At 68.2% G+C, this 16,272-nt stretch overlaps 3 protein-coding genes and 3 non-coding genes across 7 annotated transcripts; 3 read left to right on the top strand and 3 right to left on the bottom strand.

The window, feature by feature from the left end:
• The first annotated feature begins 333 nt into the window (after positions 1–333).
• OSBP (oxysterol binding protein) lies at positions 334–7,113 on the top strand. 2 transcript variants are annotated; one of them, XM_075048362.1, is made up of 14 exons: positions 334–684; positions 1,723–1,931; positions 2,668–2,915; positions 3,020–3,218; positions 3,694–3,796; positions 3,880–3,934; positions 4,090–4,221; positions 4,298–4,543; positions 4,622–4,742; positions 4,906–5,009; positions 5,157–5,252; positions 5,349–5,530; positions 5,682–5,902; positions 5,987–7,113. In XM_075048362.1, exons 1-14 carry the CDS (start codon positions 350–352, stop codon positions 6,127–6,129), a joined length of 2,394 nt encoding a protein of 797 aa, XP_074904463.1. In that variant the 5' UTR covers positions 334–349; the 3' UTR covers positions 6,130–7,113. The 2 variants fall into 2 exon arrangements, with proteins under 2 accessions (XP_074904463.1, XP_074904461.1); XM_075048360.1 differs by having other exon boundaries at positions 5,682–7,113.
• Positions 7,114–7,258: 145 nt separating this feature from the next.
• Positions 7,259–7,331, bottom strand: TRNAK-UUU (transfer RNA lysine (anticodon UUU)). Its single transcript has one exon. It is a non-coding gene; the product is annotated as a tRNA-Lys (tRNA).
• Positions 7,332–7,849: 518 nt separating this feature from the next.
• TRNAR-UCU (transfer RNA arginine (anticodon UCU)) lies at positions 7,850–7,941 on the bottom strand. The gene is given in 2 exon segments: positions 7,850–7,885; positions 7,905–7,941. It is a non-coding gene; the product is annotated as a tRNA-Arg (tRNA).
• Positions 7,942–8,142: 201 nt separating this feature from the next.
• On the top strand, positions 8,143–8,215 carry TRNAV-UAC (transfer RNA valine (anticodon UAC)). The gene has a single exon. It is a non-coding gene; the product is annotated as a tRNA-Val (tRNA).
• Positions 8,216–9,334: 1,119 nt separating this feature from the next.
• LOC142040438 (calcium-binding protein 2-like) lies at positions 9,335–13,299 on the bottom strand. The gene is made up of 6 exons (XM_075048359.1): positions 12,544–13,299; positions 11,630–11,660; positions 10,508–10,651; positions 10,302–10,411; positions 9,704–9,851; positions 9,335–9,584 (listed from the first exon to the last, which is right to left on the bottom strand). The coding sequence occupies exons 1-6, from the start codon at positions 12,784–12,786 to the stop codon at positions 9,556–9,558; spliced, it is 705 nt and encodes a 234-aa protein (XP_074904460.1). The 5' UTR covers positions 12,787–13,299; the 3' UTR covers positions 9,335–9,555.
• Positions 13,300–13,536: 237 nt separating this feature from the next.
• Positions 13,537–16,070, top strand: GPR152 (G protein-coupled receptor 152). Its single transcript, XM_075048674.1, has 2 exons — positions 13,537–13,912; positions 14,243–16,070. Exon 2 carries the CDS (start codon positions 14,259–14,261, stop codon positions 16,068–16,070), a length of 1,812 nt encoding a protein of 603 aa, XP_074904775.1. The 5' UTR covers positions 13,537–13,912; positions 14,243–14,258.
• The last annotated feature ends 202 nt before the right edge of the window (positions 16,071–16,272 follow it).

Raw genomic sequence — 16,272 nt, 5'->3', positions numbered from 1 at the left:
CCCACCCCCCCCGCGGTGACTGGGTGGTGGGATGAGTCACCGCGGCGCGGCACCGCCCAGCCGAGAGGCGTCCTGACGTCACGACGCGCGGATCCTCTTTCTTCCCTTGATTGGCCGCGCCGCGGAAACAGACGGGCGAGAGGACCAGTGAGAAAGCGATGGAGCCGCACAGCCTGGCGGCCTTCGGCGCAAGCGCGCCAGAAGCCAATGAGAGCGCGGGTACCGCCCCGCGCGGGCGGTGGCACCAATCCGCCCGTCGGGGCGGTGCGCGCGGGGGCCGCCGCCGCCAATAGGGCGCGGCCGAGGGCGGGGCGAGTGACGGCAGCGCGGCGGGGAGGCGGTGGCGGCGATGGCGGAGCTGCGCGCAGCGGCCGCGGGCCCCGGCCCGGTGGCGGCAGCGGCGGCGGCGGTAGCGGCAGCGCTGCCAGGCCCCATGGCTCTGCCCGCTGCTCCCGGTGCTGCCCCGGCCCTGCCTTCACCGGCGGCGGGTGGTGGGGCGGGTCCAGGCCCGGGGGCGGGCGCAGCGGCGGCGGCGGCGGGGGGCGGCGGCGGCGGCGGTTCCGGGGCGGGAGGCGCCGGGTCCGGTTCGGCCCGTGAGGGCTGGCTCTTCAAGTGGACCAACTACATCAAGGGCTACCAGCGCCGTTGGTTCGTGCTCAGTAACGGCCTCCTCAGCTACTACCGGTACGTACCGGGGACACCCCCCGTCCACCCCCGGGCCCGTCCCGCTGCCCCTCGTCCCCTCACGGTTCCCCCGTGACCTTGGTGCTCGGCCGGTTCTCCCCCACCGCAAAGCACGGGGTGGTGTTTACGTGTGTCGCTCCTAGCCCACCCCGCACCGGTCAGGTGTCGGTGTTGCCCGCCGTTTTCCGCCGTTCCCCGGTGCTAACTGGGGCGGGGAAGGGTTGTCATCTCCCTGTTGGGGCTCTGGGGCTGTGTGTGTGTGGGGGGGGGAGGTCGCCTGTCTGGCTGCCCACCCCCATAGCTCTTTCCCCTGGCCGCTGGATCTCTGTGTTTCTCCGAGCAGCCCTTCCCTGGGGGGGCACGGAGGGCCGTTCCCCCCGCGGGTCTGCTCCGGGTGGGAGTCAGGCAGGGGGAGAGAGCGGCGTTACCAGCCCCCTCCCCACTGTACCCCCGCTTAGTCCCCAAGGGGACACCTGAGCCCGGCTGAGGGGGGGCCGTGTCCCTCCCCAGTTCTCCATTATTGATGGGGGAACCGGAGCCTGCAGGCAGCTGCCAGCTCGAGTTACAGCCCCGCGGGTGGGGGGAGGCCCGGGCTGGGCTGGGGGTGTCCCAGGCGTCTGTCACCGTCCGGCAGGCCTGGGCCCGGTGACGTGGAAGGGGTGTGCCAGGCTGGCACGGCTTCGCGCCATGCCGGAGACTTCACCGCCGTGTCGGGATGCGGGAGGCACCGAGGGGAGCGTGGTGTTCCCTGGGGGCTGCAGACCCCTCCCTACGCTCTTCCCCCGAAGTGGTGTTGCTAGCCTTGGCCCTGTTCCGGCGCTGGCGGTGAAACCCCACTCCGGCTGCGTGCCTGCCCCGCCGGCTTGGCAAAACAGCCAGGGACTGGAACCAGTGCCCTATTAATAGCCCTGTCTGCGGGCTGGGGAACACCAGGTCCCAACTGCAGCCCCCCCAAAGACTCAGCCCCCACCCAGGCCGGGCTATGGGTCACCTCCTTCCTCCAGCCCCTTCACCGCACCCCATCCCGCTCCATCCCAGGTCCAAGGCGGAGATGCGGCACACCTGCCGCGGCACCATCAACCTGGCCACGGCCAACATCACCGTGGAGGACTCCTGCAACTTCATCATCTCCAACGGCGGGGCTCAGACCTACCACCTGAAAGCCAGCTCGGAGGTGGAACGGCAACGCTGGGTCACCGCCTTAGAGCTGGCCAAGGCTAAAGCCGTCAAGATGCTGGAGGAATCAGGTACAGCCCCCGTGTGAGCCGTTGTGTGTTCCCCCAGGCCTCCGGAGCCAAGCAGCATGCATCAGCCCCCTGCTATGCTCATGTGGGTCCTGCTTCTTGGGCCTAGGGACTGTTTTACCCCTCCACAGAACATGACCCCACGTTCCCTCCCTGTTGCCAAGCTCCCTTTGCTCGCTGCTAGCAAGCAACCTGCTTTTTCCCGTCCATCTCCCCTGCCCGGCTGGGGTGCTGTGCAGGGACGGTGTCGCAGCACATGGCCCAGGGTGCTGGCAACCGCTCCCCAAGTGGGATTTGGAAGGGGTGGCCGTGTCTGTCCACGTGTGAGCTCGGCAGCTCTGTCCCGCCTGCTGCAGCCGTGCCAGCGTGGAGCCGGCTTTCCTGCTGCCCGGCTCCAGCTTGAGGAGTTGCCAGCAGCCTGGCACACGCTTCCTTGCTAGCGTGACTGCTCGTGCACCAGGAGATCGGCCATCTGCTCCGAGCTGCTGCTCTCTGCCGTGACATCGCCGTCCAGGATGCCATGGCGGTGGCCGGGAGCACCCCATGTGCGGCTTCCAGCCCCCAGAGAGTGGGGGGGGCCTCCTGTGGTGCCCGTCCTGGCAGCCCCACGGTCAGAGCCTGGTGTGGCTCAGAGGGCAGGTGCTCTCGCTGCTCCCAGCCCACAGCTTCCCCTTCTTCCCCATCTCCTGGGAGGAGAGAGGCCCCACGGGGCCACGCGAACATCCCTTCCTGCTGGCAGATGACTCCGGTGACGAGTCGGTATCGCAGACGGATAAGACGGAGCTGCAGAGCACGCTGCGCACCCTGTCCAGCAAGGTGGAGGATCTGAGCACCTGCAACGACCTGATTGCTAAGCACGGCACGGCCCTGCAGCGCTCCCTCAGCGAGCTGGAGACCCTCCGGCTGCCGGCTGAGAGCACCGAGAAGATCAAGCAGGTGAACGAGCGAGCCACCCTCTTCCGCATCACCTCCAACGCCATGATCAACGTGAGTCCCGTACCCCACCCCGTGGGGCAGGGCAGGGGGGTCCCGCGGGGGGGTCGACCCCCATCACGCAGACGTTACGCTGATGGGGTACCATTTCCCTACAGGCCTGCCGGGATTTTCTGATGCTGGCCCAGACCCACAGCAAGAAGTGGCAGAAATCGTTGCAGCACGAACGGGACCAGCGCATCCGGCTGGAGGAGACGCTGGAGCAGCTGGCCAAGCAGCACAACCACCTGGAAAGGGCCTTCCGCGGCGCTACCGTCCTGCCCGCCAGCGCGCCCGGCACTGGCGGCTCCACCAAAGGTACCGCCGGGCTGCCCAGAGCCCCTGTGCCGTGTTCTTGGGGGGCTGGTTGAGGGGGAGTGAGCGGTGATGAGATGGAGCTGATGGTGCGGGGCAAGGATGGGGGAAGCCAACAGCACTGCGCCCAGGGTAACTCCCAGCTGCTTCCAGTCCCTTCCCTGAGCCAGGCCCGGCGTCCTTCGCATTGCCAACCCCAAGCGATAGGTCTGTTCCGTCTCTCCCGCGCAGCTGAGCGGCTGCAATGCCCACAGCGGGCAACGTGCTGCCCCACCATGCACGAAACCTGCTCGTTCTGTCCCCGCTCCTCCTAAGCCTTGTCTGCCTGCCCCTCAGTGCAGCAGTGGTGGTGTGTGGCCTCTCGCCTGGCTGGTGGTGACAGGGTGGGGGGACCCTCCAGTGCTCCCACTGGGCGAAACTGGGAGGAAGCTTGAACTCGCTGCCTCAACTGCCCTCTTTCCCCCGGCCCCTGCCCCAGATCCGTGCTGCCCTGCAAAAGGAGACCTGAGCGATGAGGACGATGACAACGAGTTCTTTGACGCCCCGGAGATCATCACCTTGCCAGAGAGCATGGGCCACAAGTGAGTGCTGGGGTATGGGGCTGCCCTCCCGTCCCCCACACCCCGCTCGGGACTGATTCTGCCCCTCTCCTCGCCCCCCCCAGGCGCACCGGCAGCAACATCAGTGGCACCAGCAGCGACATCAGCCTAGATGAGCAGGTAGGAAGGGGGGCTTTCCGCCGGCATCCTTTGCTGGCTTTTGGAGAAACAGGGCTGGCCGGGGGATGGCTGCGAGGCAGGGCTGGGCTGGGGGTCCCCCAATTCTTGCGGCGGGGGTCACAGCCGCGTCGCAGCAGCCCTGATCTCACCCTTAGTACAAGCACCAGGTAGAGGATACCAAGAAGGAGAAGAGAACCCGCATCCCCTACAAACCCAACTACAGCCTCAACCTCTGGAGCATCATGAAAAACTGCATCGGGAAGGAGTTGTCCAAGATCCCCATGCCAGTGAGTGGGGATGCAGCAAGTGGGTGGGCACGGGGTACCCCGGGAACCTCCCATCTTACCTCTCTTTCCCTTTCAGGTGAACTTCAACGAGCCCCTGTCCATGCTGCAGCGTCTGACTGAGGACTTGGAGTACCATGAGCTGCTCGACCGGGCGGCCAAGTGTGAGAGTTCGTTGGAGCAGCTGTGCTACGTGGCCGCCTTCACCGTTTCGTCCTACTCCACCACCGTCTTCCGCACCAGCAAGCCCTTCAACCCCCTCCTGGGGGAGACCTTTGAGCTGGATCGCCTGGAGGAGAATGGCTACCGCTCCCTCTGCGAGCAGGTACCGCCAGCCCCACTTCTCTGGGACCACCAGCCTGCTCGGGGTGGCTGGCTCTGACCTGTCCCCTCTCCTGGCCAGGTGAGTCACCACCCACCGGCCGCTGCCCACCACGCCGACTCCAAGCACGGCTGGACGCTTCGCCAGGAAATCAAAATCACCAGCAAGTTTCGGGGCAAATACCTCTCCATCATGCCTCTGGGTGAGCTCCGCAGCCCTGGGCACGTGTGCCGTGTGGGAAGATGCCTGGGGAGGGAGGATATCTGTGCTGCGCATGGGAGTGGGGCAGGTTTGGGGACCACCTGAGCCTCCGTTGGCTGGGCAGGCTCCAGGCGATCGTTCCCAGCGCAGCCTTCCTTCCTCAGGTACCATCCACTGCGTCTTCCACTCCTCCGGCAACCACTACACGTGGAAAAAGGTCACGACCACCGTGCACAACATCATCGTGGGCAAGCTCTGGATAGACCAGGTGGGTTGAAACCCCAGTGACAGGGCTCACCAGCACACATTTGTGCCAGTCCTGTACAGAGACATGGATCCCCTGTGTCTCAGTTTCCCCCGCCACCAGGGAAAGGGCTGTGGGCTGGATCTGACCATCTCCTCCTCCCCTCCGCAGTCAGGTGAAATTGAGATCGTCAATCACAAGACGGGTGACAAGTGCAACCTCAAGTTCGTTCCTTACAGCTACTTCTCGCGGGACGTGGCGAGGAAGGTAGGGGCACGGAGAGGCTGGGTGGGCAGCTCGGGACGCACTGGGGTGCTTGTGGCTTTTGAGTGTCCTGATTCAGGCTGTCCCCTGTCCCGACAGGTCACCGGGGAGGTGACAGACCCCGCGGGGAAGGTGCATTTTGTCCTGTTGGGCACCTGGGATGAGAAGATGGACTGCTACAAGGTGACGCTGGGCGCTGGGGACAACGGAGCGGAAGGGCGGCAGAGGGCCCACGAGGCCGAGGACAGCCGGGTGCTGCTGTGGAAGAGGAACCCGCTCCCGTGAGTAGGGGACACGGGACAAAGGTGTCCCAAGAGCTGGGAGGGGGACCGGGGTTGGCTCCGGGGCCCCAGCGAAGAGCAGGGGCGTGAGGCTGGGTGTGAAGCCCGCTGGCGCAGGGGGCTTGAGTTTGATCCCTTTTCCCTGGTGTAGGAAGTATGCAGAAAATATGTACTACTTTTCGGAGCTGGCGTTGACGCTCAACGCCCCGGAGAGCGGCACGGCGCCCACAGACAGCCGTCGGCGCCCAGACCAGCGCCTGATGGAGAACGGCCGCTGGGATGAGGCCAATGCCGAGAAACAACGACTGGAGGAGAAGCAACGTATCTCCCGCAAGAGACGCGAAGCTGAGGCCGCCAGGGCCACCGAGGACGGTAAGGAAGGGACGAGCGACCCCCTAACCCGCTCCCTACCTGGCCCCATGGCCCTCAACCCCTCCCTGTGCCCCCCCACCCCAGGCACCCCCTACGATCCCTACAAGCCGCTGTGGTTTGAGCGCAAGAAGGACCCCGTCACCCAGGAGTTGGCGCACGTCTACAAGGGCGGCTACTGGGAGAGCAAAGAGAAGCAGGACTGGACCTTGTGCCCGGACATTTTCTGAGCCGGCGGGGAGGAGCGGCAGTGAAGGGGAGGAGGGGGGGGAGCAAAGGCCAAGCCGGCTTGCCAGGGGAGCCGCTGTGCCGGGCTGGCACTGCCTGGTGCTTGCCACAGCCTCCCCCAGCTCCCCGCAATCTGTCTGTCCGTCTGTCTTAACCGCCCGTCTGTCCCCACACGTCGCCGTCGGTGCCGGCCGCGCTCGCCCGCCGGGATTGCCTTAGCCCATCCAAACTGACCTTGATGCCGCCGGGGTGGGGAGCGGGAGCTGCCACGGCCCCCCCCACCCACCCATTTGTGGGTGGGAGGGGGTTCCCCTTCATCCCATACCTGCCCCGGTGTCTCCCCCCCCTCCCCGGTGCAGGAGAGACGGTGCCCCGGGCGCAGCCCCCCGGGGAGGGCAGGGGCCGGCTCTGCCCGGGCGGTGGGTGCAGCGGGGCGAGCCCGAGGCTGGCCTTGGTCTCTCCCCCCCCCCACCCCGTTATGGTTTGTTTTGTTTTTGTTTTTTTTTTTTTTTTAATTTCCCCTTCACCCCCCCAGGCATTCGGGTGCTCTTGGGGTGCAAGGGGGGCCAGACTCTGCCCCACAGCCTCTTCTATAGGTGTATATTATATATATGTAGAGAGTGACTCGGGGTCCCCTTCTCCCCCTGCCTGCGCCCCCTCCCCAGGATGGGGTGCCCTGTCCCCAGCCTCCCCGGGGTGTCCCCCACCCCCCCTGCCGTGGGGCTCCCCCTCGAGGTGCCTTCCCTGTAGGTTTTTTAGGGCAGGGGGGGAGGTCCTGGGTTTTGGGGGGGGGGGGGTGTCTCCCATCCATCTCTGGGGAGCAGCAGGCCCCTGCACCCCCAAACACTACAGGGGCCGGGAGATGCGCTGTGGGGGGAGGCTGCGGGGGTCTCTGCACCCCCAAACCTGAAACGTGGGGGTGTATGATGCCTTTGTTTTTCTCCCCCTCCAGGAAAACAACTAAATTAAAATCTGTGAATGCCCCAGCCTGCCTGTGTCTGCTCTGGGGGGCGGGGGGGGAAGCCAGGGGTGGGGAATAACACTGATCCCCGGGGGACCCACTGCTATACCCCCCCTCGAGTGACCACCCAGTCCCCATAGGGGTTCCGCACCCCAAAAAGGGGGTGGCAGCGCCCGAACAGGGACTTGAACCCTGGACCCTCAGATTAAAAGTCTGATGCTCTGCCGACTGAGCTACCCGGGCAGCTCCTGGTGTGGGGGGGGTGCCGGGGGGGCCACACGCTCCCCAACCTTCTTCCTCCTCCTCCTGGATGTGCTGGCGCCGTGGGCACCTTGACATGTGCCCCCCACCCCCGCAATGCCACTGTGGGTGCCCCCCACCACTATCCCCATGACCCCCACCTTGGCCCCCACAGCTCCCCTGCCTGGGGGCCACGGCTCTTTGTCCCCCCCCCCCGCGTCCTGCTGAGCCGGGGTGGGCACCTGGCCAGATCGGGGGACCCTCCGTGTCCCCCAGACACACACCCCCCCCCCCCCAAGTGCCCCTCGGACCCCTGGGGTGGTCTGGGGATCCCTGGGGCAGTTGTTCTCCCCCCCCCCCCCAAGAAAAGGGAGCTGTAGGCTGGCAGAAATGGGGGGGTCAAACCCATGGGGACTTAACTCCAAGGGGTGACCCCACAGCCCTTGGGGCTTAGCGGCCCCCCCCCGGGGTCTGCCCTGGGGGTCCTGTCGTCTGCTGCACCCCCCCCCAACCAAAAGCAGCGACTCTGGTGGGACTCGAACCCACAACCTTTGAATGGCCGCCCCCCCCCCACGTTAGAAGTCCAACGCGCTCTCCCTTGCGCCACAGAGCCACCCCAGGACCCCCCCCCCACCCTGAACGGGGGCACCCCAGGGTGGGCTCTGGCCCCAGGCCGGGCTCTGCCAACCACGGACTGAGCATGGGGGGGTCTGGGGGAGTTTTGGGGGGGGGGGGTGTCCCCTCTGTGTGTGTGTGTGCCCCCCCCCCCAGGTTCCCCCGCTGGATTGGGGGGTCCGGGGGGGCTCCCCCAGCCGGCTCCATGGTGTAGGGGTGATCACGTCTGCTTTACACGCAGAAGGTCCTGGGTTCGAGCCCCAGTGGAGCCACTTGGCCCCACGGTTTGTTTTGTTTGGGTTTTTTTTGGGGGGGGGACACGACCCCCGATTTCAGGGTCCCCTTTATTGCCAGGGGGTGTCCCCAGCCGGGGGGGGTGTGGGGACCCCCTGGGGGCACATCCACGGCGTGGGGGGGGTCCCGAGGGGGTCATTTGGTGACACTGGGGGGGGGGGGGGGGGAGCAGGGCATGGCCTCGCCCCCCCCATCGCCCCCAGCCCTGCCTGTCCCCACCGCACGTGGGCTCCCCGCGTGCTGATTGGCCAGCCGGCGCGGGAGACGTGCGCTTATTGGCCAGCACCGTGCTCTCTGCTGATTGGTTGAGCCCTGCCCTCCCTCAGGCTGATTGGCCGGTCCCTTTGAGTAAACATCACGGAGGGCAGCTATTCCACACACCCCCTCGTTAATTGCCGTGTGCTGATTGGCCAGCCGCTTGGGGGGATGCTGATTGGCCGGCTGGTTGCAGCAAGTCGGATCACGCAGCCAATGGCAGAGCGCACCCAGTGACCCCGCCCTGCCTGTACCTCTGGGTCCTGCCTGTACTTCTGGGTCCTGCCTGCACCCCCGGGCCCTGCCTGCACCCCAGCGGGCTCCCCAGGGGCTTCGTGCCTGCAGGAGCGCAGAACAGGCACCCTGCCTGCACCCTGCCTGCACCCTGCCTGCACTCTGCCCCACCCCGCAGGCAGCTGCCCGCATCCCGCCTGCACCCGCCCACACCCTGCCTGCACCCTGCCTGCACCCTGCCTGCACCCTGCCCGCACCCTGCCCCGCCCCGCAGGCAGCTGCCTGCACCCTGCCTGCACTGTGCATGCACCTGCCTGCCCCCTGCCTGCACCACCCCCCCCCCCCCAGCTCCCCCTGCTCTGCCCCCACCCAGGAGCAGCAGCCGCTGTCCCCGTCCCCCGTGGGACACACACACCCCCCCCCCCCCAGACACTGACCCGTGTCCCCAGCTGCCCCCCCCCCAGAGCTGCCCCCCCCCCCCAGCCCCAGCTCGCACCCCGGGCAGAGCCTGCGCTGCCTGCTGGGGGGGACACAGGGGCTGGGGACGGTCCCACCCCACGTCCCACCCCACGTCCCCTCCCAATGACCAACAGACACTCACCTCCAGCTCTGATCAAGGGGTTTATTGGGCCCCCCCCAGCCCCCCTCCCAGTCCTGCCGCCACCCTCGGGGACTATTGGGGTCGGGGGGGAGGTGTCTCATGTCTGCCCCATTCCCAGATGTTCACTCTGAACCCTAATGGTGGCAGAAATGTTGGGCTGGTCGGCCGGGCAGGGAGTGCCTGACAAGGATGGGAGGGGGGGGTGTCCCCTCCTGCCCTGAAGCTTCGTTACCGGGATGACAGCATCATAACGAACTCTGCGGGGTGAGGGAGGAGGGGGTGAGGCGACTCGGGGCTGAGCCACCCAACACGGCCCCTGACCACGTGCCGTGGGGCAGGGGGGGGGCTGCAGGGAAGGGGGGGGGAGGTCTCTCACCATCGAAGTCCACGCGCCCGTCCCCGTTGAGGTCTACGTCCTGCAGGATCTCGTCCACCTCCTGCGCCTTCAGCTGCTCCCCCAGCAGCGCCGCGATGGCCTCCCGCATCTCCGCGCTGCTGATCTCCCCGTCCCCGTTCACGTCGAACTACGGCACCCGCAGGGTGGGGGTGGGGGGGGGTGTCACCCTCCCCATCGGCCCCGTCACCCTCCCTCCAGGGCCGTGGTCACCCCCTGGTCTTCTGGTCACCATCCCCTCCATGCCTGTGATGACCCCCATGGTCACGGTTCCCCCGTGGTCATGGTCTCCCCGTGGTCACTGTCCCCTCCGTGCCAGTGGTCACCCCCACGGTCACCATTTCCCCGTGGTCACATTCACCCCGTGGTCACTGTCCCCTCCGTGCCAGTGGGTCACCCCCACGGTCACCGTTCCCCCATGGTCACAGTCACCCCATGGTCTCCCCATGGTCACCCCCACGGTCATTGTCCCCACTATGGTCTTTCCAGGGTTCCTGTCCCCTCCGTGCCAGCGGTCACCCCCACGGCTGCGGTCCCCCTGCCCCGCCGTGGCCGCGGTCCCCCGTGGCGGTGGCCGTACCTCACGGAAGGCGATCTTGAGCTCCCTCACGCCCACCATGTGGGCCGTCTCCTCCCGCAACTTCGGCCCCATCATCTGCACAAAATCCTCAAAATCCACGCGGCCGCCCACTGCAGGCGGGAAAGGGACAACCTCAGCACCCCGCGCCCCGTCCCCTGCCCCTGCGGCGCCTGCCCCAGCCCCGCGGCGCCCGGCCCCGCGCTCACTCCTCATCTTGATGTGTTGGGAGATCTCGATGAGCTCCATCTCGGTGGGCATGTACCCCAGGGTGCGCATGCAGGCGCCCAGGTCCTTGTAGCTGATGTACCCGTCCTGGTCCGTGTCGAATTCCTTGAAGGCGTCCAGCAGCTCTGCCCGCGCACGCAGGCGCACGCGGGCACACGGAACCCATCAGGCGTCGGGGTCCCCCAGGCACCGCGCCGCCCCATGGCAGAACCCTCCCTGGATGCGGTGCCGTGGCACGTGTCCCCGTGGTGCTGCACCCCGTGGCAGTGCCCTCCGTGGCACGTGTCCCCATGGTGCTGCGCCCCGTGGCAGAACCTTCCATGGCACGTGTCCCCATGGCAGAACCCTCCGTGGCACGTGTCCCCATGGCGCTGCACCCCATGGCACAGCCCACCATGGCAGAACCTTCCATGGCACGTGTCCCCATGGCAGAACCCTCCGTGGCACGTGTCCCCATGGCACTGCACCCCATGGTAGAACCCTCCATGGCATGTGTCTCCATGGCACATGTCCCCATGGCACTGCACCCCATGGCACAGCCCACCATGGCAGAACCTTCCATGGCACGTGTCCCCATGGCGCTGCGCCCCATGGCAGAACCCTCCATGGCACATGTCCCCATGGCAGAACCCTCCATGGCACGCGTCCCCATGGCACTGCACCCCAAGGCAGAGCCCTCCATGACAATATGTCCCCATGGCACAGCCCACCATGGCAGAACCTTCCACGGCACATGTCCCCATGGCAGAACCCTCCATGGCACGCGTCCCCATGGCACTGCACCCCAAGGCAGAGCCCTCCATGACAATATGTCCCCATGGCACAGCCCACCATGGCAGAACCTTCCACGGCACATGTCCCCATGGCAGAACCCTCCATGGCACGCGTCCCCATGGCACTGCACCCCATGGCAGAGCCCTCCATGACAATATGTCCCCATGGCACGTATCCCCATGCCACAGCCCACCATGGCACATGTCCCCATGGCACCGTGCCCCATGGCATAGCCCGCCATGGCACGTGTCCCCGTGGCAGAGCCCTCCATGAGGACGCGCCCCCCGTACCCACGGCCCACCCCAGCCCCCCATCACCCCCCTCCTCACCATCCAGCTCCTCCGGCGACAGCTCCCGCTCCTGGGCCAGCCGGGCACACACAGGGTGGGGGGCAGAATCAGACCCGGCTCGATTCCAACACCCCCCCCCCCTTCCCAGCAAACCGCGGTGTCACCTTCGTTAAGCGTGGGCCAAAATTAACTCCAGCGGGAGGGATTAGAGGGATTGGAGGCAAAGCCCTGCCCTGCCCGGTGCCTGCACCCCCCCCCACCCGCCCTGCCCTGGCCCCCCATGTCCCATCTCCTGCCACCCACCCTGGGGCTGCCCCAGCCCGGGAACCCCAGGTTCCGAATGGGATTTGCCCAGCACCCATGGGTGCTTCATACTCCTGGAGGTGGGGGAGCAGGATGTGTCCCCCTGCGGAGGACTGCCAGCTCAGGTCCCCCTTCCCAGGCTGTCCCCCTGGGTGTCCCCTCCATCCCCAGGGTCCTGGGGTGTCCCCAGCACCATCCCCAGTGTCCCCATGTCCCCTCCATCCCCAGGGTCCCGGAGCATCCCCAACCTTGTCCCCTCTGTCCCCATGTCCCCTCCATCCCCAGGGTCCCGGAGCATCCCCAACCTTGTCCCCTGTGTCCCCGTGTCCCCTCCATTCCCAGGGTCCCGAAGCATCCCCAACCTTGTCCCCTGTGTCCCCTCCATCCCCAGGGTCCCGAAGCATCCCCAACCTCGTCCCCTGTGTCCCCATGTCCCCTCCATTCCCAGGGTCCCGAAGCATCCCCAACCTTGTCCCCTGTGTCCCCGTGTCCCCTCCATTCCCAGGATCCCAGAGCATCCCCCACCCCATCTTCACTGCCCCCATGTCCCCTCCATCCCTGGGGTCCCAGAGCACCCCTGACTTTGTCCCCATGTCCCCTCCATCCCCACTGTCCCCCCCCGTCCCCGTCCCCTGCCCGCCTGCGCCCACCTTGCCGAAGACGGTGTTGAGGAAGGGGGAGTAGGTCTTGGCGGCGGCGGCGTGGGGGTCCCCCTTCTTGCTGTTCTTCTGCCCGTGGCCGCCGTGCCGGGACTCAGAGCCGGGGCTCTTGGTGCTCGGGGGGCCGCCGTCCTCGGGGGCTTTGGGGTTTTTTTCACCCACCTCCCCTCCTTTCCCCTTGCCGGGGGCCTCCGTGTCCTTGGGGGCCCCTTTGTCCCCCTGGGTGCGTGGCATGGGGCCGGGGCCGGGTGGGCAGGCGGGCACGGAGCGGGACCCCGAGGCGGCTGAGCCTTAAGAAGGAGGCAGGGAAATCCTCTTACGCCTCGACGTGGCCCCCCCACGTCCGTCCATCCCCCCCCGCCGTGGGGTCCCTGGACCTGGGCAAGCCAAAGCCAATTAGCGGCGATTAGCGGCAGGAAACAGCCATCGGCCACCGCCACCTTCCATGGCCTCGCGCCGGGGCAGAGCCACGCGGCCACGGCACCCTCAGCCACCGGCTGTGGGGTCCCCAGCGCCGCGTCCTGGGGCCACCCTCGGAGTCCCTGAACCGGCACCGACCCACGTCCCCAGCGCTGGCACCCCACGGCCACCACCCGTGTCCCCAGCACCGACCCACGTCCCCAGCGCTGGCACCCCACGGCCACCACCCGTGTCCCCAGCCCAGCCACCCATCCCCAGCACGGGGACCCATCGCCCAGCAGGGACGTGACAACCGTGGGTGCCGTGGCGGGCGCAGGCCCCCAGCCCCCCCCCCATGCCCCCGCGATACCATCGGCCCGGCTCAGCAGCCGCCGGGGGGGTGGCAGCAGGAAGCCAGCGCACGATGGGGAGATGCCATCGCGGAGATGCCACCGCACCGGTCCCCGCCGGCACGGCCGCAACACATGCCCCCCACCCTGGGCGGGGGTGTCCCCTCTGCCCCGGACCCCCCAACCGGATGCCCCCCGGGGATCAGCACTGGGTGGTCACAGGTGAAACGGGGTCCTGCCCCACGGCTGCCCCCCCTGCCCTGTGTCACCGTCCCGTTGCAGCAATAACGGGGTCACTTCCTCCCTGCCTGCGGCAGCTGCCCTGCCTGATAATGGGCAGCAGGCAGCGGACTTCCCACACGCCCTCCCGACACCGCGTGGGGAAACTGAGGCAGGGCTGGGGTTATCCCCCAGGGCCCCCCCGCAGGCACAGGGTCAGTGCCAGCGAGGCTGAGAGATTTTGGGAGGGGGGTGTCACTGCCAGGGCAGAAGCTGGAGGGGGGAGACAAGTAGACAAGCTTCAAAACTGCAGACCCTCCCGCATATAGGGCACCCCACAGCCAGGTGCCCCCCCACCCGACGCCTCCAGCTGAGCTCTCCCCACCATTAAGGTAGGTCCTACACTATTTACTGCCCTGGAGCCCCGGGGCAGGGGCTGGTGGGGTATCCCTGGGCTCAGCTGGGGCACGATGGACTCGGTGGGCACGGGGTGGCACAGCCGGCGGGGGACAGGGATGCCACAGGCCATGGGGGGGGGGGGGGCACCCCGAAACGAGGGCAGGGCAGGAGAAAGCCAGTCTGCGGTGGGTCAGGGGGCTCACGGGGGGGGTGCCTGGGTGGGCGACGGCGTGGTGCTGCAGGATGGGGTGACAGGGGAGGGGGTGACAGGGGAGGGGGTGACGCCCCTCCCCGCAACCCTGAGCCGCCCGTGCTGCCCGCAGGGCCGGAGCGCGGGCGATGGAGCCGCGGAACGGCACGCTGCCCCCCACCCTGCCCCTGCCGCCCCCCGGCACCCTGCCATGGGAGGGGCAGCTGATGGCGGCCTGCGCGGCGCTGGGGCTGCCGGCCAACGCCTTCACCCTCTGGCTGACGGGCTGGCGCCTGCGGTGCCGGGGACTGGCCACCTTCATCTTCAGCCTGGCCGCCTCCGACTTCCTCTTCCTCGCCAACTCAGTCCTGCAGATCTGGACGGCGGCCCGCGGCCAGCAGTGGCTGCTGGGCGACCCCCTGTGCCGCCTCCACCAGTACCTCTACGGCGTGGGCTACTACAGCGGGCTCTTCTTGCTGGCGGCCATCAGCCTGGACCGGTGCCTGTTGGTAGCCGCCCCGCTCTGGTACCGGTGCCGGCGGCCGGCCCGTTTACCGGCGGCGTTGTGCGTGGCCGCCTGGCTGGCGGCGGGCGGTTGCGGCGCGCCGGACGTGGCGTTGTCGTGGGTGGTCGAGCCGCTGCCCGGTTTTGCGGTGTGCCGTAGGAACCGGGGGAGCTGGGAAGTGCCGATGCGCTGGCTGGAGGTGGTGGTGGAGGGGCTGCTGCCCTTCAGCGTGGTCGTGGCTTGCCACGGGACCGCCCTGGCGCTGGCCCGGTGCCGGCGCGGCCGAATCGGCCGCCCGCCCGTCCGTTTCCAGCGCATCGTGGTGGCCACGCTGAGCGCCTACGTGCTGCTCAATCTGCCCTTCCAGGTCACCCAGCTGCTGGAGCTGGTGGTGCCCGGCGTCCCCAGCTACCTCCTCTACCTGCTGGGGCTGGTCTTCAACCTCAACAGCTGCCTCAACCCCTGCCTCTACCTGCTGCTCGGCTCCCGCGCCTGCCACCGCCTCGCCGGCCTCCCGCGGGCCGTCCTCGCCCGCCTCCCGCCCGCCGCCGTCGCCCCCGCGCCACCCACCACCCTCACCCCCGTGCCACCCGCTGCCATCGCTCCTGGGCCACCGGCTACTGTCACCCCTGTGCCACCCGCTGCCATTGCCCCTGGGCCACCGGCTACTGTCACCCCTGTGCCACCCGCTGCCATCGCCCCTGCGCCACCAGCTACTGTCACCCCTGGACCACCCGCTGCCATTGCTCCTGGGCCACCCGCTGCCATCGCCCCTGGGCCACCGGCTACTGTCACCCCCGTGCCACCCGCTGCCATCGCTCCTGGGCCACCGGCTACTGTCACCCCTGTGCCACCCGCTGCCATCGCCCCTGCACCACCGGCTACTGTCACCCCTGTGCCACCCGCTGCCATCGCCCCTGGGCCACTGGCTACTGTCGCCCCTGTGCCACCCGCTGCCATTGCTCCTGGGCCACCCGCTGCCATCGCCCCTGGGCCACTGGCTACTGTCACCCCTGTGCCACCCGCTGCCATCACCCCTGGGTCACCCACCCTCACCCCTGTGACGACTGCTGCCATCACCCCTGTGCCACCAACTACTGTCACCCCTGTGCCACCCGCTGCCATCGCTCCTGGGCCACCGGCTACTGTCACCCCTGTGCCACCCGCTGCCATCGCTCCTGTGCCACTGGCTACTGTCACCCCCGTGCCATCCACTGCCATCGCTCCTGTGCCACCCACCCTCAACCCCGTGCCACCCACCACCATCACCCCTGTGCCACCCACTGCCATCACCCCCGTGCCGCCCACTGTCACCCCCGTGCCACCCACCACCGTCACCCCCCTGCCACCTGCCACCCTTGCCCATGTGCCACCCACCCTCACCCCCGTGCCACCCCCGGCCGCCCCCCCCCCACCAGCCGAGACACCCCCGGGGTCCCCACCAGCAGCTCCCTGAGCTGCCCCCCTCCCCTTCCGTCCCCGTGTCCCCCCCCCGTCCCCATCCAGCACGGCTGGGGGGTGACACAGGTGTCGCCCCCCCCCCCCCCGTGCCCCACGCGTGGCCCCAGCCCACGGATGGGACCGGGACACCCGTGGGGGTCAGGGTGGCCGGGACTACGGGGGAACCTCTGCCCGCTCACTACGCGGGGAACCGGACC

The sequence above is a fragment of the Buteo buteo genome, chromosome 16 (genome assembly GCF_964188355.1).
Source record: "Buteo buteo chromosome 16, bButBut1.hap1.1, whole genome shotgun sequence".
NCBI classification, from domain to species: Eukaryota; Metazoa; Chordata; class Aves; order Accipitriformes; family Accipitridae; genus Buteo; species Buteo buteo.
The sequence above is the reverse complement of the archived record's forward strand: the minus strand, read 5'-3'. Positions and strand labels throughout refer to the sequence as shown.